This window comes from Zalophus californianus, chromosome 3 (genome assembly GCF_009762305.2).
Source record: "Zalophus californianus isolate mZalCal1 chromosome 3, mZalCal1.pri.v2, whole genome shotgun sequence".
Classification (NCBI taxonomy): Eukaryota; Metazoa; Chordata; class Mammalia; order Carnivora; family Otariidae; genus Zalophus; species Zalophus californianus.
Genome location: NC_045597.1, coordinates 110877111 through 110897003, shown reverse-complemented (window position 1 = coordinate 110897003; position 19893 = coordinate 110877111). Strand labels below are relative to the sequence as shown.

The 19893-nt window shown below is 44.3% G+C and overlaps 2 protein-coding genes across 6 annotated transcripts in view; one reads left to right on the top strand and one right to left on the bottom strand.

Annotated features, from left to right (window-relative positions):
• Positions 1–5860: 5860 nt before the first annotated feature.
• Positions 5861–7895, bottom strand: LOC113920039. Its single transcript, XM_027590178.1, has 3 exons — positions 7646–7895; positions 6106–6256; positions 5861–6001 (listed from the first exon to the last, which is right to left on the bottom strand). Exons 1-3 carry the CDS (start codon positions 7754–7756, stop codon positions 5943–5945), a joined length of 321 nt encoding a protein of 106 aa, XP_027445979.1. The 5' UTR covers positions 7757–7895; the 3' UTR covers positions 5861–5942.
• ZEB2 (zinc finger E-box binding homeobox 2) overlaps positions 6111–19893 on the top strand; it is a 129868-nt gene continuing 116085 nt past the window's right edge. The window contains exons 1-2 of one of the 5 annotated variants that reach the window (XM_035726646.1): positions 6111–6276; positions 8854–8995. In XM_035726646.1, coding sequence (XP_035582539.1) covers positions 8923–8995 — 73 coding nt within the window. In that variant the 5' untranslated portion in view covers positions 6111–6276; positions 8854–8922. Of the gene's footprint in view, positions 6277–7787; positions 7927–8092; positions 8662–8853; positions 8996–19893 lie in introns of those variants that run through there. The other 4 variants (XM_035726647.1, XM_027590240.2, XM_027590237.2 and 1 more) reach the window with 4 other exon arrangements.

The window sequence follows — 19893 nt, the reverse complement described above, 5'->3', positions numbered from 1 at the left end:
ATAAGTAAAAAAATGTAAAATTACCTTAAGTACCATGTCTTAATTATTTGTCAATTGTCTCAATGTTCCACTTTTGACCTGTATAAATAGACATAACCAAAAAGTTCAGTGATCAAACTCCAATAAGAAAAATATGGTGCATAATTAGTGCGTATCTCTGCATTTGGGGAGGAGAGTGAATGGATTTTACACAGGGTATTGTTTTTCCTAAGTAACTGTAGTTTTGTCACATATTTGTATGTGATTACTATATAAATGGTTTACAAATTGTTAAGAAGTTTCATGGCTATCTAGAAAGAATAATACAACTCAATAAACTTACACAAATGTTAAAGAGAAATTTTACATTAAAATGTTATTTTGTTACTTTGTCCTAAGAGAATGATTTAAAAAAAAAAACAGTTAAAATTAAGCATTAGATATGCAAATATGTGTTCAGATCAGAGATACCAAAATTATTCAAATGATTAATTATTCATCATAAAATGTCAATTAATAATTATGAAGCATAAAAGGCATCTTTCTAGTGCATCTTTATTTTTCTAGGCCTAAAAAGCAGCTTAATATACATGTTCAATTGACTTCTAACAAGTTCTAAAAATGCAACAAAGTAAACAAATTGTAAACAAGTGCAAACTCTGAATTTTAATAAGTGAACACAAATGTGCTCAAAATGAATGAAAAACAAAAAAATAAGGAAAACAAAAAACATAGCCACATTCATGACATTTGCAGCCCCATGTTCACTCACCTGCTAGGTAATGGGGCAACCTGGCCAAGAAATCAACCCAATGACTCCAGTTGTGAATTTGTTTAGCAAGTACAAAATAAACATGTTTCTCTCTGAAGTGATCAATCTTTGTGGGGAGGAGGGTGCTTTGGGAATTTTTGACGCTTTCTGAATAAACATTAAAAGATAAAACACAGTTTCAGTTTCTTTAAATTACTTATCATAATTTCTAAAGTCGATTAAATACTGCTAAAGTATCGCTGTAAATAAGAATTTCTTCCACATTGCTTTAATTATAAATCATTTCTCTATATCAAATATTATTTTTTTCCAGGAAGATTATATCTTTTAAAAAAATCAGTTTGAGCTGATATGATTCAGAATAAGAAGCTATTTGATTACTAAGATATTGATTAATATTTATGATTATGATTTACTTTTCACTGACACCTGGTGAACTTGCTCTCTGATGACCCAGGGAGTTATTTTAGTTAAGACGTCCCTGACCTCCTGCTGGTAAATTAATTACATATTAAACACTGTGTTTTCAAAACTAAATGACAAATCTGGACACCTAAAGGAGGCACAAAAGAATCAGAGCGGGAGCGAGAAAGAGAGAGAGAGAGGATGCTAAGAAACAAAACAAGAGATTGCAAAGGAAGATAATCAGATAAAAAGAAAGGAGAATGTAGGAAATGCAATTGGGAAAGAATTTCAAGAAAATAAGGATAAAGGGCAGGGAGGGCTGACAGGAGGGCAAGAGGGAGGGAGGAAAGAAAGGCTTTGGGGTTTTTAATTCCCTGGCGAGGCTGCTGGCGTCCGCGCCCTTAACGCCACAGCCTTCCAAGTTGAGGCGAAAGCCACCTCCTCGGGCCTGCGTCGCATCCAACTTACTCCAAGTTTTCTGGTGACTCCTACAGGGCCCCTTTCCTTCCCCGCCCCCCCCCCCCCTTGGAGAGATTGACAGTCGCGTGGAGGAGGCTTTTCCAGGCACAGCCTTTCTCATGGTAATCAGCCCCCAGCATCACCTCCCGGCTGCGGCCGCTCCGGCTCCTCGCGCAGCTCGCGGACCCCGGGGACCGGAAACAGGGCGGCGGGCGGGGAGCCGGCTAGCTAGCGACCCAGGTCAGCTGACCCGGCGGCGGGGTGGGGGTCGCGGGGTTCCCGGGCGGGTACAGGTCTGGGGAGGACGGGCGGGCGGAGACGGACACCCCCCCCCCACGTGCTCCTCCGCCTGTGCGGCGGGGCCTTACCCTGAGATCGAATGGAGGGACCGAAGCTGGGGGCGTGGGGGACCGAGCGCGCCGAGAATTGGGGGCGACAAGCAGACCTGTTTTGCATCAATAAATTAAGACGCTCATTTGAGTCCTGAAGTTTGCTGGTTCCTGTCAGTGGAGACGTTGGCAAAAGCACTGAAGCCCAGATTCAGCCTTAACTTCAAAAAATAAAGGAAAATAAAATAAAAAGAACCCCTCAGCTGGCCGCCCTGCTGGGGCCAGGTGACGTGCGTGATTCCATAGCCCGCGGGCCTCACAGCAGGGACGTTAGGGTCGGTCTGAGGTTCTCTGGTCCTGTTTTGATTTTGTTTAAAAGGGTTTCTCAGAGAGATGCTCCTGATTTTTTTTTTTTTTTAAATAGATTTCCCCCTCCTATCCTCGGCTCAACTCCGAATGGATTGGATTGCAAGTTTGCACGTGAGAAAACCGTTTGGCTTGGCTTGGACCCCTGCCGACCCCCACCCCTTCCACACACACCTCAATCCAGGGGTCTCCCTTATCACCCTTTGCTTGCAACTCTAAAAGAAGTTGCCCACCTCCTGCGTAACAACACAGGGTTGAAATAATTCCTCTAGATGAAAGATCAATTCCGTTTCAAAACGAGAATAGGTTCCTTTTTTTTAATTTTCTCCACATGGTACAAAATAAACAGAATTTTCTATATTAAAAAAAAATTCATTAGCTGGGCCAAATTCGAATTCCTTCTACAGCCTGTGTGTTCAAGAGCAGAAACATTGTATCTCTTTGGGCTTCTGGGCCGGCAAGCGGAGCTGCGGGCTGGCGCGGGGGATGGAGAGAGGGGGGGCGAATTGCTGTGAAAGTTGGGGAAATTGACCGCCTGAGAGGTGAATGGGGGGACGGGCACCAGATCCTGGCTGAAGGAAATTGGAAAAAAAAAGTGCATCTTCTTACCCTGCCTGGGTGGAGGGAATCCTGAGGGAGGCAGTTTATTTTACTCAAAGAAACCCTAAAGAATTTTTTTCTCCCTCCAATGTCGATTGTAGCGTTATTTCGCATTTACTTGTATCTGTCGTTTTAATCCCCTTCGTCTGCGCTAATCTCGAAATGGATTATTAATGGGAAAGAAAGATCGGGAAGGAGCGATTCATTTGCAGGACTTGTTTTGCTGTGTGAGGAGCCGAAAGCACCAGTCCTCTCTCGACTTTTCCCTGCGCCCTGCGCTCATGCATCCCGCTGATCCCACGATCCCCATTGTCCCCGACCTGGCCTTCGGACTAAGGGAGTGTTCGGAACAAATTTCTATTCGGCTTCCTTCGATCTCACCGCCTCTGCGTTGGTGGGAACTCTCGGTCAAATGAGGAGGGGAGTGCCAGGGGCGTGCCAGGCAGGGGCGGGGGGCAACATACGCGCGCGCTCACCCCTCTCAGAGACCCTTCCCTTGCCATCATCCAAACATACATCTTAATGGGACCCTAAAAGATTGCTTTTTTACCCCAAATCAAATACTTGAAAGTTGGAACTCCCAGTCCTAAGTGTTGGGGCTGCCTCCTGCCACTTCAACAATTACTGAGCCCAGAGTAATCAGATGATTAAGTGTTTTTAATGGAAATATTTGAGTCTCTTTTTTTTTTTCCTTTAAGCCAGATCCTAAGTAACCTGACACTAATATACATAATAAAGACAAGTGATTTGTTAGCCCTTCCCTGGATCCTTTGACCTGAGGTTTTGCCTGTGAGTGTGTGTGTGAGACTGTAACCATCCAACGACTACCTGGGCTAATACAGTGGGGTCTTCTTGCAATCACTCCTTGCAATGGGATCCTTCTTCCATGGGAATGGAAGTGGGGAGGCTGAAAAGCAAACTTCTAGAGAAAGTTGGATTCCATTTTTTTTTAATAAAAAGGAGGGAAAGTGGGAAGAGGAAGAAAAAAAGACATTAACAATAGAGATAAATAGAGGAGGAATTTGATAAGTCATACATATATTTAATATAAATATATACTATTAAAAGTAATGTAAAACATAAAATTTAAAATATGTCTGACCCATATTGGAAATCATTAATTTTCCTTTTTTATAATTAACTCTTAGACTGATGCTCTCAAATGCTCCTCTTCTATAGGTAAATTATCTGTAATGGTGTGGGGAAGAAGATTAATTTATCTAGTTATTCTCATTGTATTACTCAAGTTGGGAGAGAGGTAAGTCTGTAAACCACGGTGAAATTTTACTTTTTTGCATCTTAAAGTAAGAAGAGGCTGTGGTCATGCTGGATGGCTACTGCCCCCCACCCCACCCCCAATATACAAAATACAAAGACATGCACCTCTGGGAGTATGGATGTGGCAACCCATGTGGTGGCTTTTCCCTCCTCTGAGTGCAATTGCAAGTGACTCCTACATTCAAAGTCTTGCTTTAGGCACACATTCAAAGCACAATTCAAAGCAGTTTATCTTAATATAAGTAAAAGTCTAGTGTTGGATCAGGGTATTATCTGTTTCAGATTTCATCAGACTGAAAACAGGGGGTTGTGACACTAACAATATTAAAGCAGAAAAGCTGGCGTGAGGTTGTTTAGTTCTCTTGACACCTCCACCTTTACCTTTGCAAGGAAGTCCAAAGGCTGTGGGACTGGAAGTTTATTTGTGCTCTGAGGTTCTCAAGCACTTTCACTCTTAAAAAAAAAAAGTCTCAGTGCTTTAAGAAATTGAGTCTGAACCATTGGAGGCTAAGAAATTTCTTCCTTTTCCGATAAATGCCTGTGCTCAGCATCCTCAAATTTGGCTGTCTTTATTTACTTCTATATTAGTTCCAATTACGTGCAGTGTAAACCAGCTTTTTGATTAACAAAACAGCAGAGCATTGGTTAAGAACACTTAAACTTCAAAAAAAATTCCCCTGGGAAGTGGGCTCTGAATTGGTTAATAATGTGCAGTACTTGCTAAATTGCTGACTTCCAGATGTGGAAAATATCTTTCTTGTTTAGGACCTATGTAACCTGATTGGATTACGACAGAAGCGTCACGTTGGAAGCTTTTGAGTGATTATTTAATTAACCATACAGTAGAAAGCTGTATTCTCCAGGAAATCCCTTCCATATTTACATAACCAATCCCTTCAGAGCAAAGGTGGAGTCTTTTCTTTTTAATTTTACTTTAATTGCAAAATCAAAAAAATATATACTCCAAAACTTAGACCCCATGCCGTTTAATATCATGCTCTTCCTTTCCTGCTAAGTTTCTCTATGGCCTTTCTCCTTTTCCTCCTACACACACTCCCTCACTTTGTAGTGAGGTCTCCCTGAATGCAGAGAGATTCAGAGATCAGTCAACCCAGCTCTCTATGTTAATTTACTTAGAGACCCTTTTTTAAAATGCCAAACTACTTTTTAGTATTGGGATCCAATCCAAAAATTCATCATAAACACACCCCAACACACACACCCTAAGATGCAGTTCACATGCAGCTTTTTTTTTTTTTTTTCTGGCTCTGCCATCTAAAAAGAAAAAAAAAATAAATAAGAAAAAAGGCAAAGAATTTAGTTCCAGAAGACGTGCTGAGAAATCCACACAACTTAATGTTCATCTCAAATCTGGTCATTAGAAATATCTGTATAAGAAGAAGAAGCGATCTGGATTGAGGACCCGGGATCTTTCCCTTTAACTTTCGCCCCTTAGAGTTCTCCAGTTCTGTGAATGGTGTGCACCGTTTTCCGCCCTGTACTCTGTAGGATTTAGTGATGGGGATAATGATGCCAAAGGCTTGACGGGGGGGGGGGGGGGGGCGGCGGGGGGGCGTGGAGAAGGGAGGGAGGGAGGGAGGCGAGAGGGAGGGAGAGAGGAAGGGAGGGAGGTGGAATTTCATTTCTTCCACTAAAGCGTTTGCGGAGACTTCAAGGTATAATCTATCCCAGATCCTTTCCCAGAGAGAAACTTGGCGATCACGTTTTCACATGATGCTCACGCTCAGGGCGCTTCAATTATCCCTCCCCACAAAGATAGGTGGCGCGTGTTTCAGGGTCTCTCCTCTCTCTCCTACAGAAAAGAAAAAGAAAAAAATGTCATTAGAAGAGGCGTAACACGTCAGTCCGTCCCCAGGTTTGTGTTTCCTGGAGTGGCCGAAAGAGATCAGTTCTAACCTGCTCCGCAGGAATAACGGTCCTGCCTCCCGACACTCTTGGCGAGGTTTTGTACAGTTTGCTCCGGGAGCTGTTTCTTCGCTTCCACCTTTTTCTCCCCCACACTTCGCGGCTTCTTCATGCTTTTTCTTCTCACCATTTCTGGCCAAAACTACAAACAAGACTTCGCAGGTAGGTTTTTTTTTTCCCCTTTTCTCTCTTTTTATTCTTTTTTGGTATGGTCATCCCCCACCCTCCTTTTATGATTTTTCTCCTTTTAAGTGGGGATGTGAGTCTGAAGTGAGAAGGAGTGTCTGTGGGCAGGAATTTCAGGTGGGTTTAGCTCCTTTATGGCAGGCTTTCCCCAAGAGTGACTTCTTCGATTTCTCTGGCACTCCCGCTCTCTCTCCTTCCTTTTCTCTCCTTTTTCCTCCCCAAAATAATTTGCCCTGTACCTGTCCATTCAGGTAACCAAAGGTGCCTTTTGCTACCCACCCTAGGAAAAGTTTTATTGAGAACTACATGGTGGAATGAAAACTCTTCAAGGGGAGAGATTCTGCTCTGTTTTTGCATCTAGTTCCAGTTCATTGTATTCAGCAATTAAAACTTGGCAAATACCTGTTAATAATTACAAAACTTGATCGATACAAACCTACCAAATTCAGGGGCAAGTCTTTCTCTTAGATATGGCAGTGCATCCTCTCCCACCGGAGAAGGCTGTTTTCTAAGCAGAAAGTTGCCTGTTTTTGTCTGCTTAGCGAGTTTCATTTCTTTATTTTATTCTTTGTGTGTGTATGTATGTGAAGTAACACCTCACTTCTGTGATGATAAATAAAGAAGTGAAAGTCCTCATGGAACTTGAGTCGTTTACCAAAGTGTGTGTATGGGGTGGGGGGGGGGTCACTACAGCTGGGAAGAAAGCTGCTGTCAGGATATCAGAGTTTTAAATTAAGGATAACTTTTGAAATTGTATTTTAAATGGCAAAGTATTATAGACATGGATTTAACAGGAGACACATGCACACACATATCCCATTCCATACTTTGGCACTGAAAAGTCGAGAGAGATAACTGGAGTTCCCAGGAACAGTGATGAGCCCGGCTAACATGAATGTGTTTATCTCCCACCTACTTATATATTTTACATGCTCCCCCTATAATGATGAAGGCAAGATTACTAACTCCAGAGTTAGAAATAACAGGCAAAGATAAAGTTTACAGCACAAATGCTCTATCTATCCCTCACACACACACATGCTCATAAAACTAGCAGCTTACTTTATTAAACATGTATTTATATGCAATCGTGTGTAAGTCTCAGCATGAATACAGGCAGGCCAGCTGTTTCATCCCAGACACTTGTGTGACCATTTCCTTATTTCAGGATTTTTCCCAACAATTTACAATCAATAGGAGAGCCAAGAAATGACAAAATGTGTCAAACTTAAAAGTCACCCACTATGCCTACGTTAAATTCAAGGTGCTTTCTAAATCATCCACTTCCCCTTCTCTCTGCCCCCCCCCCACCCCTCTCAGCAAATGTGTGGAAACTGATACTCACTTTCCAGGTTTTCTGCAAAGCTTCGAGCACAGGAGACAATAGGTGCGGGGCGTGGGGACGGAGTGTGCTCGGCAGAGAAAGGGTTAATGGCCCTTGTGTTACAGTTTGCATCTGTTACATCTTTTATAGCCCCTGTTTAAACTAATCCTCGAGGCACAGCATCTTCCCAACCTCCACCGAGTTTCGGGATTCTCCTCCTCTCCTGCCTGCCTCCGAGGTTCCCCTTCTCCAAGTTTTGACAGTTTCAGCTGAAAAAATGCAGCGCCTCTCTCGATTTTTAGGTACAAAAGTTTCGAAGCCAGAAAGGATACGATCATTTAGTAGAGCTTAAAAGTATTGCCGTAGCGGTTGGACTTTCTCTTTCCTTTCTTGAGGGGATAAAAAAAAAAAAAAAAAAAAAAAAAAAAAAAAAAAAAAAAAAAAAAAAAATCTACTGGAACTATTTAAGGAACCAGTGTAGGGGAGCATGTGTGTGAATGAGGTGGGGGAAAATACTTAAGTAAATATTGTCAAAGTGGCGGGGGGGGGAGTGGGGGGGTGGGAAGCGACAGTGTCCAAAGAGGCTTGTAATTATACTTCTTATTTCGGCGTGAAACGGGAAATCTTAATTTGGGGGCGGGGGACTGGGGGGAGGTAGAGACAGTGCCTCGATAAACTCCAAAAGGGGAGGGGAGGGGGCGCGGGGCGAGTGGGCTTCCTATAATTACTATTATCAATTTGCCCGAGTGTGCTTCATCCGGGGGCTGTTTCGCGTTGTTTGTTTGTTTGTTTCCTCTGGGGAATGGGGTTGGGGCGGGGGGGGGTGAGACAAGATGAGAGTGAAAGAAAGCCTCGCCTCACCCCAAGTTCCCGAGCCGGGCTGAGGACTTTTCCGAGGAAAGGGTCCGCCTAGCCCTGAGTCAAGCAGCCTTACTGTACCGCCGTGTGCATTCCCTCATACGGTCAGGAGTTATGACTCATTTTGAAGATGTAATTCTTGTCTCTCTGATCCCCTCGCGGGTGCAACACACCAAACAGTAACAAACACAAAGCGCCTCGGGGCCAAGGCTGGGGGTAGGGGGCGGGGAGGGGGCCGCCGAAGTTTCGCTTTGGCGTTGGGGGGCGCGGATGGGTGCTCGCCGGGGCCCTGGCCCGGCTCCCCTGGGCGGCCCGCGCGCGTTTCAATGGGCGCGGGCGATGCCCACATTGTCGCTGTGTTTGGTTGCTAGATCGAGCCTGCGTGCTGCCGAAGCAGGGCGCCGAGTCCATGCGAACTGCCATCTGATCCGCTCTTATCAATGAAGCAGCCGATCATGGCGGATGGCCCCCGGTGCAAGAGGCGCAAACAAGCCAATCCCAGGAGGAAAAACGGTAAGAAGCGGCCCGAACCAAACTTTTCCGGGCCACTCCGCGGCTCAGAGACCCAGGGAGAAGGAGGGGGAAAGGGAAAGGGAACCGAGGCGGCGGCGGCGGCGGCGCCCAGGGCTCGCGGGCGAGCCTCTCTCCGTGGCCGGCGCAGGAGCCCGGCGCGCGCGGCGGCTGGACCCGGGGAGTTGGGGAAGTGCCGGGCAAAGTGAGCGGGGGGCGCCGGGGGGCTCCGAGAGCTGGGGTCTGGCGGGGGCCCCGCGCCCCCACCCCCGCCGCCCCCTTGTGCCCCCGCCTCCGCCCTCCCGCTGCCTCCGCCTCTCGCTCCGCTAGCGCCCGGTCCGCCGGGTCCCCGGCCGGGCTGCGGGAGTGTCCGGCAAGGGCAGGGCGGGGGCCTGGGCGCCGGGTTGTGCAGGATCCCGGGGCGGGGGCGGGGGTGGCAGAGGAACTGCGAGGGCGGGAGAGGGGGCCTGGGGCTGTGCCTCCGCACGGCTTAAAGTTTCTTGCCGGAGTCTCGCGGCCGCTTCTCCGTACGCCAAGTAACGGTCCGCGGGCAGCGGGGCCCGGCTGGGCGCGCCCGGACCTCGGGTGGGAGGGACTCGGCCGGCCCTGCGCGGGGTCCGGCAAGGTCCGTGCGGGCTCGGGGGTGGGTGGCTCCTCTCCAGCGGGCTCTGGCCCCACGCCGGGGACTGGAGGGGTCGAAGAGAGCAGGGAGACTTCTGGGCAGTTTCTACATGGTCAGGAGGAGCCCGTTATCCAAGCTGAGTCAGGAAGGAGGAAGGAGATAGGGGTACGAGGGGGACACACAGACCAGAGGTGGGAGATTAAAAGGGTGACTGTTAATAAGGTCTATCTTGGCGAGAGGCAGAGAAGGGATGAAGTAAAGGAGAGAGAAACAGAGAGACAGAGAGAGATCGACCCCCCTAGGTATTACCCCCGAACAAAATCGTGGGAATAAAAGAGAAAAGTGATTGGCAAGAGCGCAGAAGGCGCCTGGGGGAGGGGAGAGAGCTGGGGACCAGAGAGGGTGCTGGAGGGAGCTGACAGAGGATACTGAGTTTAAAAAGAAAAACCAACCCCCCAAAACAAACAAGCGAACTAGCGCCAGCTCAGACTGGGAAAGGAAACTTCTCGCTCCCCTCGATCTCAGCTTGATCACCCGGCACGGGGCCGCGTTGACGCTCCTGAGCTGGACGTGGGGACGCGGCGCCGGCCCGGCCTCCGGCCTCCCGCAAACCCAGCCCGCACCTCGCCGGGACCGCCCGGCCCACTTGGAGGAACTTTCCTCTAGAGAGGACAATTGTGCGCGCCCCCGGCCTGCCCCGGAGCTGCGCGGCGCAGGGAGGGGGCGGCTGGGGGCGCAGTGTGGGGTGCTGGAGAGAGAGAAAACACAAAGACGAGAGAATTTTGATTAGAGACAAATGATGCTTCTCTATCTGTCTCTGTCTCTCTAGGTTGTGTGTGTTGTGTGTGTGTGTGTGTGTGTGTGTGTATCTTTTGCTTGTTGTGGTGGAGGTGTCGAGCCATATGGGGGAGTGATAGAGGAATTTTGGTCAGAAACTGTTCGTTACGTTATCCTGCCTTTCCCTTTGTGCTGCCTTTGATCTATTTGCTTGGCTTAGTATTACAAAAAAAAAAAAAAAAGTACAATAATATATTCTGAGCTGCTTCCCCAAGATCCAGTTGAGGCTGCCTCTTTTTAAGTCAGTCTCTCCTCTCTTTCTCCCTCTCTCTCTGTCTCTGTCTCTCTGTCTCTCTCTCTTAATTCAATTTTTTTCTTCATTCTGGAATCTGGCATTATTTAAGGTGGTCCTTACACAGGAGACCTCCCCTTCCCCATCTCTGGGTAATTTAGTAGACACTAAAATTATACCTAATGTCCCCCTCTCCTCTCTTGTGTTTCCTCTGTTCCTTTTATTAAATGTTGGTTATTGATTTTCTAAAATCAATGTCTGTTGTGGGGCTTTTTTCCCCCTCTTACAAGTATCTAAAGCACGGTGCTGATCAACTGGATAACAAAAGCTTTGTGTCAAGGAGCCTTTTTTTTTTTTATGTTAAACAGTCATATTTTTTTTTGAGAGAGAGAGAGAAAAGAGAAAGAGATATAAAGCAAGGTTCCCAGAAGTGTTCTTTTGCAGAAGACACTATTTAGAATGTTTGTTTCTGCTTTCCTGCCTCCTCCCACCCCCTTCGGGATTTTGCCACTGCTGACCAGCCTGGCTGGGCAGTGAGGTCAGGCCAGAGCCCAGGTCTGGGGAAAGAGAGGGCTCCAAGCTCCCTGGGAACCCTGAGGGGTGGGGCTGGTGGAGAGGGAGGCCTGATGGGGGCTTCGCAGGTGAAACAGAGTGCCAGGGAGGTGCTCAGCCATGGACCCCGCAACCATTTCCCCTACGCCCAGCCACTAACTTGGGAGAAGCCTCAACACTCCGAAATGGAAAGTTGCATTGCACATTTTTTAAGGCATTTATCTCAGGCCTTGCACACTTAACAACAAGCCTGTCCATTGTTTACAGCTTCTCTAACTTTGACTATTACCTGTCTCTTTTTCCAAATAATCTGTGAAAAACATGCTGTGAATTGGTTACTTGTCAGTGTTTTCCTTCGGGTTTAATCTGACTGAGCAATGCCCTGGTTTTGAGAAGCAGGTAGAAGAGTTTTCTTCCCCCTTTTTCATTTTCTTTCTCATCAAGCACATATCCAATGCCTTTCCCTTTGGGGATTGCCAGGATTTATCTGAACTGAGTGGATTTTTCTTCTTTCCTGGATTCATGGAAAAGATGTCACTTTTGAGCTTGTGTCTTTGCTGATAACACTAAATATGATGATGCTTATCAAAATCATATAGAAATTCCTGGAAAGGAATAATGGCAATACTAATCACAGAAGTAAGAAGCTGCAAGAAAAAGAAAAAAAAAAAAAGATGGTCATCCAGGAAACTAGAATGGCACTTTATATAATTTTAATGAAGTCAACAACGTATATATAAAGGAAGGCGACAAGAAGAAAAAACATGTAAAGCAGTTGTGTGTGTGTGTGTGTGTGTGTGTTTGAAAGGCTGGTCAAGAATGTGGGTTAGAAGACGATGCTGTATACAATTATTAAAAAGCGAAGGAGAAGGAGGCAGTTTGAGGGAAATAAATGTGCAAAGAGAGAAACCAGAATCTAAAACCCAGCCTTCAAGATTCTCAGACCAACAAGATGCTTGGCAAAGAGAGTGCCAGGGCCAAGTTAATCCATAGCTGACAGTCCCCTTTCCCCCACATGGAAAGGATGAAATCTCTTCCCAGAAAGTAAGATGTGCAGGAAGAAAGGGGGAGAGGGGTGAGGGGGAAGGAGGCAAAAAGCAAGTTGCCGGCAGACAAGAATGTGTGTCGGTTTCAAGAAAGTTCAGTCAGATGATCTTCAGTCGCCTGACTCACTTTGTAACACTTTCACTGAAGCTAGAGAGGAGGGGGAAAACCCACCCCCCCTTTTCCATTCCCCTGATTATACCCCACTATCTCCACACAGCCTTGGAGTCAGAAATGAGCACTTGGAGCCCGGAGATGCCCGGCTGTTGCCTGCCACTGGCGGGCCCGGTTGTAACTTGCAAAGTTTGTTGCTTCAGCCCCTTGATTCAGGCTCCAGCTCTTGGGGATGCTCCTGTTTCCCTGCGGCATCCTGCGGAGCCTAGGAAGATGGGCCAGCCTCCCCAGCCCATTGCCTTCCAACATCAGCCTCTGAAAAATCACACACATACATGCAGGTTGTAACCAAAATCAAATCCGGAAACTACTTGTTTCAGAAAAAGGAATGAAGTTGTGTTTTAGATGAAAACAATTCAGAGTGGAGAGGAAAAGGAAATGGAAGAAAGACAGAAAAGTTAAATTTGATTTTTCTTCAAACTTTCAGCTAAAGGGTTGGGGATTGTGTGGGGGGAGTGGGGAAGATTTTTACAAATGCCTTTGGTCTCTGATTTCCAGTGGTAAAAGAAAAGGGATGAAGTTGGATGTGTTCAGGGCTCTGGACCCTAGGGGAGAAACAAGCAGATGAGCAGACATGATTATCCTTTTTTAAGATAAGCCCTCTCTCCTTACCACTTCCTTAAAGGGAGTGGAGGCGCTGGTGGTGATGCTTAGAGGACAGAGAAGTTGCTTCCGTTTCAGAGATGCTTACATAAAAAGGACAAGAAATGCTTTCTGCCCCTTCTTCAGAATGTGGCTCCTGACTCTCTCCCGAGAGGTGAAGTTGGGATGGGGCAGCCCGGAGTCAGATCCCCTCAGTACACACTGAGGCAGGGAAGTTTCCTTCGGATTACAGTTGCTTCAGACTTGGTTATCTTTGCAAGTGGAGAAATCTTTTGCAAGTAGCTTTCTTCATAAAGTTGATGAGTTTATAGGGAGCCTGTTTGCTGATTCTCAAAGCACTCAGGCAGTTTGTGTGGCAGGTACCAGTTCTGAGGGCGCTCCAAAGATATCCATCTCCATCCTTTTCTGTCTGTGGAGAGCTTCTGCAAGTTTCGTCACGCTGCACACACACAAGACTGGGGGCTGTGTATCTAGACTGATCTATTTGTTTTATTTCGGTTTGGAAACACTAAGTCAGTTGGGGTAGAACATGCCTTCCTTCGTAGCAGAGCCACTAGCCTGCTGGCATCCATAGTGTGACGCTCCACCAGGGGTAAGGGTGGGCTAAGGATTTTAAACTTTACATTGTTACTCTGTTGCCAAATAAAAATAAATTCACGTCTTTAAGCATTTATTTCCAAATACGAATAAAGCCAAGATTAAAGTTCCCTGCTAAACTGCTATGTCATATGTATCCGATGCTTCCTTTCTTGTTTGCTTAATTTGCTCAAAGTAAAGAAAATTCCAAGAGGTTATCAAACACCCTAATGCCATATTAAGAATATTTCCTTGGAGAAATGTATGTCTACCCAGAAGGTAGGAAAGGGCGGTGTTGTTAGCTCTCTAGCAGTGCCGCGTTTCTTCTAAGATGTGGGAGATTCTTTTCCTTACAACGGTTTTTGTCATCTGCATTCTTCCAAGGCTTTTAAGGTGCATTTTCTTCTGTGTGAAAGGGAACTCTTTGTCCTTTCCCTCTCCAGCACCGTGGCTTCCCAAGGTAGACACTATTTTGTGCCTGTCACAGAGAGAGGGAGTGCAGGTTTGCAATGCTCACAGACAATTGATTGTCTGCCCTAATGTGTTTCATTTACATGTTTATAACGTCAATGGTGCTGGGGTGTCCACTGTACCATTCATTCCCTCATTCCCACAAGGGGGCAATTGTCTGAATGGCCAAGTCAGACACCTTTTTGATTGCTCTTTGGTTGTCTTTTTAGAGCAAAGAGATAAAGGAGGAAAATCTGTGATGCAGAAACACTAGTTGAAAATATACAGAATTAAATGTCACCACAAAAGCAGATGTTAACATAAGCTCAAATATGCTTTTTAGCCAAGATGTGAAGGTTGAAAAAAATAATGCAGAACAGAGGGAAGGATGATTTAAAACCAATAAATATAGCCCTATTCCCCCCCATTTCTTTTCTTTCTTTAGCAATCAGAGGATGAAATGTGATTTTCCTTTTCATTTTTAAGCCTTGAAACATCTAGGCACCTCCCTATTATTTGTATGTTTGCTGTGATTTGTGAATTTTGTATATATTTACATAGCTCTGTTTATACCAACAGCATCAGCTTACCACTTGGAAAATCTATTGAATGACTATTTGGGCTGTGGGGAGTGTAAACTTTTAAAAAGTAAGATCCAAGTATTTCTTCATGCAGCATTTTTAAAAAGGAAAGCAGTAATAATCAGCAGACTCTGTGGAAGTCTTTGCCTTAATAGCTATGTGCCAAATACTTTTATCTTGGGTGACAGTCCTGTCAGAGTGAAAACTCTCAGGAAAAGTGTAACTAGTAGTTACAAAGTAAATAAAGAATTTCGTTTTAAGGTGTTCTGTACTGTTTTTATACTGTGTGTGTGTGCGCGCGTGCGCACGCGCGCGCGTGCGTGTGTGTGTATGTGTGTGTGTGTTGTCTTGTGTTTCCTCTGAGAAAAGTGAGAGGAAAAGCCATCCATGTGTGTGCTTTTGGCTTTTCTCTTCATTCATTCTCCCCTACATATTATGCATATATGTATCACACATGAATACATCTGCTTAAAAAAGATTTCACAGTTCAGATGGTGCCTTGCTGGTTCACTAAGGTAATACAGTTATTAGAAGTTGGTCTAATTTCGCGTGTGGTCCATAAGGAGAAAAAATACTAACTCTTGTGTCATCTGGTAGGAAATAAATAGGGTGGGGAAACTTTTATAATTTTGTAGTAAATTAGGGAGAAAAAATCGCCAGTCTGTGAAAAGATTTTTGCTTCTCCGGGAAGACACGCACAGTAGCTGCACCGTTAGCTGAACCCCTGACACGGCGGTCTTTTGAATGCCTTAGGTATGATTTCACTTTCGCTCACATCAATGCTGACCTGAATGCCTTTCATATCTGATCCGCTGTGTCTCTCCCAGTAAACATCCCCTGAGGGGAGAACAAAGAAAGGAGCTCTTCTTCTTCTTAATCACAATTCAGCCCTTTCACCGCCGGCAGGCTCCATTTGCATTCTGCCACAGAAAGCCAAGATGAAAAGAAAGAGAGAGAGAGAGAGAGGAGAGAGGAGAAAGAAGAGAGAAGAGGAGAGAGGCAGAGGGTAGTAGCTGAGTAAAATAACTTAGGTGTTTGTGGCTGTTTGTTGGGCTTTCCCTAGTTACCAGCCTTATATAGTTGATGCTTGACCAGGCCCTGTCCCTCCTGACAGGCATATAGTGTTACAAGATGGCATGTCTGTACTATTCATGGCCACCCGCTCAACACTTGAGGTAAAAAGTGTCAGAGAGGGATCAAATTCTCCCTCAGAAGCCTGTTAGACTTGGGGTCAGGTGTGTGGACTTCCCACTCTCGAGTGCTGCCTACTATTTGGCTTTACTTATTATTTATCATCAGACCAGGGAGGTGAGGGCACTTGCGGGGGGGGTTGAAGGGGGGCAGTTGCCGCAGCTGGAGACTGCTCTGGAGGAGAGAAGGGGTAAAGTCTCCCAAGGCCCCGCTCTGGTTTCAGTGATGGGTGTCTGGCCCAGAGAAAAAGGGAGAAGTGCTTACACCCAGCCTGAACACACTGATAAATCTTCAGGAAAACTGGAAAAGACTTTCCCATTTTTCCCCCTGACTTTTTATGATAATTCATATTTTCAAATGAAAGGGGAAAAAAGCCAAGAAAGAAACTCTCAAATGAGCCAAAAAGGAAAAAAAAATGCTCTGAAAAGAATTTTAGGGGGAAAAGTTGTTCTATTTTAAAAAGCTTTGAGGGCTGTAAAGTGCCACGTTTTTCACACCTTCTCCATACTTTTTTTTCAGATTTTTTTAGTATGTTTAACATTTGTGAGATGACAGCCTTTTTGTATCTCAAACTGGATGCTTCAAGATTTGTAGGGAGGGGTTGGTGGTATTCATGTTCTCCTCAGAGAGAAAGTTTATGCCTCAAGGGCTCCTTCTTACTGGGAACTGTTTAAACCCTCGCAGGCGGACCTGTCAGGTTTTACTCTGTTATTTGCCTCCATTTTCAACATGCAAAAGTAACATGCAGTTAATGGTATCGGAATGAGACCACAGCAAGAGCAGAAACCTCTCGTGACAACTTTTCAGCTACATTATCTTGCTCCTAAACTGTCTTGTCTTTTTTTTTCCTTTCTGAAACCACTTTTAGATACCAACAGTTTTTCAACAATTAGATTAAGCACATAATGCGCGTGCGTGCGCGCGCGCGCACACACACAAGTTTGGAAGTGCAATCGCTTCAAACAGCAGAGTGAATAATTGGAAATGGGGGCTTTTCTGATAGCCATTGTGCGGATTTCACTTATAAGAGTAAAACTAGCGGAGATATTAGAAGTTGTACACCAGCATGTGACACAGATTCCTGATTTTTTTTCTTTTTCCCAGAAGATTTACAGAATTTACAAAAAGAGATTATCCCTACACCTTCCACCCCTCCTATCCACCCCCATGACCCAAGCAATGAAGGATTTAGGCAGATTTACTTCAGTAAACACCTTTGGACACTTGGGGGGAAAGTGGGAGTCTGTTTGCAAAAGGAGGCTTTTGTTAAGTGAGGTACCGGGATAATGCTTTACCAGGCAGCTGTGATATTAACCTACCCAGCAATGCGGGAACACTCTTTAACTCTTTGAGTGCCTGGCTCTTTGCACTCAGCAGATAAAATCCTGGCTCTCCAAAGACACTCAGAATTCTGGTTCTAGCAGTTTATTATTCAGACAAGTCTTGTAGACATGAAAACTGTTCAAGCTTTTAAAACAATGTGGTTTAATTAGATGAGGTGGACTTACATTGCTCATAAGCCCTCCAAATGGTGGTTTATAATTGGCAAGAAAAAAAAAAGGAATCAAGGCAGCACATTAAAAATTCCAGGAAATATCTTTAGAAAAGCTATTTTCATTTCCAGCTTTTAAAATATTAGACCATGGTAGCTAGAGGGAATAAAGCAGCTGGGGCCTCTCTCCTTACTATAAAAGACACCAGGAGTTTGTGATCAAGAAAGGGGCTTCAGCTCAAAAAGCTCTAAGAGGCCAGTTGGGACAGTGACATTATCACAGCCCCCGCATCTTTTCAAGGGGGAAGTGTTGCCTATCTTTCAGAGCTTGGAAGGTCATGTGAACCTCACAGGCAGGGCCTCAGGCCCACTGTTACCAACTTAAGACTTGCCAAAGCAAGCAGGGAGACATTTATAAGAGGAAGGAGTTAATGGTTATTTTTTGCCGGGCACAAGAATAACTTTACAGGTGTTGCATTCGGGCTTAAATAAGATTGCCTTATTTAGTTTTGAAAAAGAGTGTAGGTGTCAACGTTCAAGCAGCCACAAATGTGTGAGAAAGTAAAGGGTATGAGACATGACAGGATTAAAGGTGTTTGCTATGTTGTTACACCGTGTGTCAGGCTGCAAGCTCCCTTTGTCACAGCCTCCTGGTGATTTGACAGCGCAGATCTACTTCCCTTCTAGGTGAGACAGCATTTTTTAACTGGAGTTATAAATACGGTACACCCTTCGAGTTGCACCCTGCCTCCCAGCTCCATGAATCCTATCTGAAAGCATCTTGCCCTAAGACACAATGAACAAATGCTGTATACAGGGGGCTGTGTGCTCGGGGGCCTGGGTATCGCCAGTATCACAGTAGCTGGCATTGACTGTTGTTTGGCAAGAAGGTCCTCTGCCAAATCATCCAATAATTAAGTTTTATGTTATTTGTATGAACGACCAAGCATGCAGTATTCCTTTTCAAATCAAAAGGAGGCTTAAAATTACTTTTTGAACACTTTCAGACCATGGTCAGGTCACAGTTTGGGGGCTGAATTAAAATGATCTCATTCATGATCTAATTGAGGTTGGCAAAACCTTAACAGTAGCAGGAGTACATAAATATAAATCAAAGACCAAAATTTAGCAAATCATATCATTTGCTAGAAATCTGCTCATGAATTATTCTCCGATTGCCAACCCAGAAGTTAAACTTTGTCTCCCCTCAGCAACAGTAACTGTGCATATTTTTTCAGGCTCCTGACAGGAAAGTTAGAGGAGCTGAAAAGAGAAGGAAGATGATCAATGTTTCATCAGATATTCTGTGTTTGTGACCCAGGAACATATGATAGCTAATAAAGCCAAGTACATTCCAGTGGGTGCTGCAGTCTGGGTTAGAAATTAATAATGGGCTTCTGAAAACCAGACTTTGCAAGACCAAGCAGCGGGGACACGTAAGGGATGTAAGGGAAGCAAACATTTCGAGAAGGATCTGATTGAACTTTGCTTTCATTTTTCAATTGAGGAATGTAATCATCATAATGATTTATGATTTTTTTTTTTTTTACAAACTTGGGTCTATTAGTAAGCTAGTTGAGGGGATGAGATTTGAGGTTACTGGGAGAATTAAAAGACAATATTGAAATGTTAGTATACATATTTAAGTTACCTTTCCTTTTTTAAAAAAGATTACTATACAAATTAAGACTCCAGATAGTTTTTCCTATAATCTATGGGATTAAACATCATGTTCTAGTGTATCTAATCTGTTTTTAGTTATTCTTCATTTTTCTGGGTTGCCGTGTGTTATTTCAACTTGAACCCACACATACTCTGCTTTAAACTGGAGGAGACCTAATTCTGAACTCGATTGTTTTGAAGTTAAGGTTTTAAATCCCACTTAAGTTTAAGAAGATATTCTTTCAAGCAAATGACAAATGCAGACCTGGTCAGTTTAGCTAACTTTATCATAAGAGCAAATATATGAAGGTGTGTTTTTAAGTCACAACAATACGGTGGAAACATTTTTAAATAATCTCAGGTGATAGAGGTAAATGACTACATTCTTTTGGGAACAGGTCATTGTCACTAATGACTTTGCGTGACAAAAAGTCAAAACATATTCTACATTTAAAAAATGTAATGGATTCCTTTTCAATAGTTAGGTTGTTAATATGACAATATAGTGATTTTTGTTCTTTATTTTATTTCATATTTCTTTTTATAATCAACAATAGGAAAGAAAGGTACTCCTGACAAGGTGATAGACACTCCCTCCTAAAAATAAGCAATCAATAATAGGTCAACAGAGGAAAATAGCATGCTATTTAAGATCTGAGATTTTTTTCTCTGTCCTAAACAGATGAGTAAATTTCAAGGAATTCAGTGCCCAAGTGATCTGTAATGTAATATGTAGACTTCACTGTTTCTTAGTTTAAATTGTATTTATATTGTCTCGTATATCTGAATAACTGTAATCAAAGAAACTTTGCAATTTGCCTATTCTTGGAAGTACCTAAGTTTCTATTTTAGACACAAAGCACATCAATGGAAGTGTTTCACATC

Excerpts from the sequence above, each read along its gene's own strand:
- LOC113920039 (XM_027590178.1), bottom strand. The coding sequence starts at position 7,756 with ATGCAAACTGTAACACAAGGGCCATTAACCCTTTCTCTGCCGAGCACA. Across the intron at positions 6,257-7,645 it reads CTTTGCAGAAAACCTGGAAA|TTTTGGCCAGAAATGGTGAG; the intron begins GTGAGTATCAGT and ends TCTTGTTTGTAG. Across the intron at positions 6,002-6,105 it reads CCGTTATTCCTGCGGAGCAG|GAGAGAGAGGAGAGACCCTG; the intron begins GTTAGAACTGAT and ends TCTTTTCTGTAG.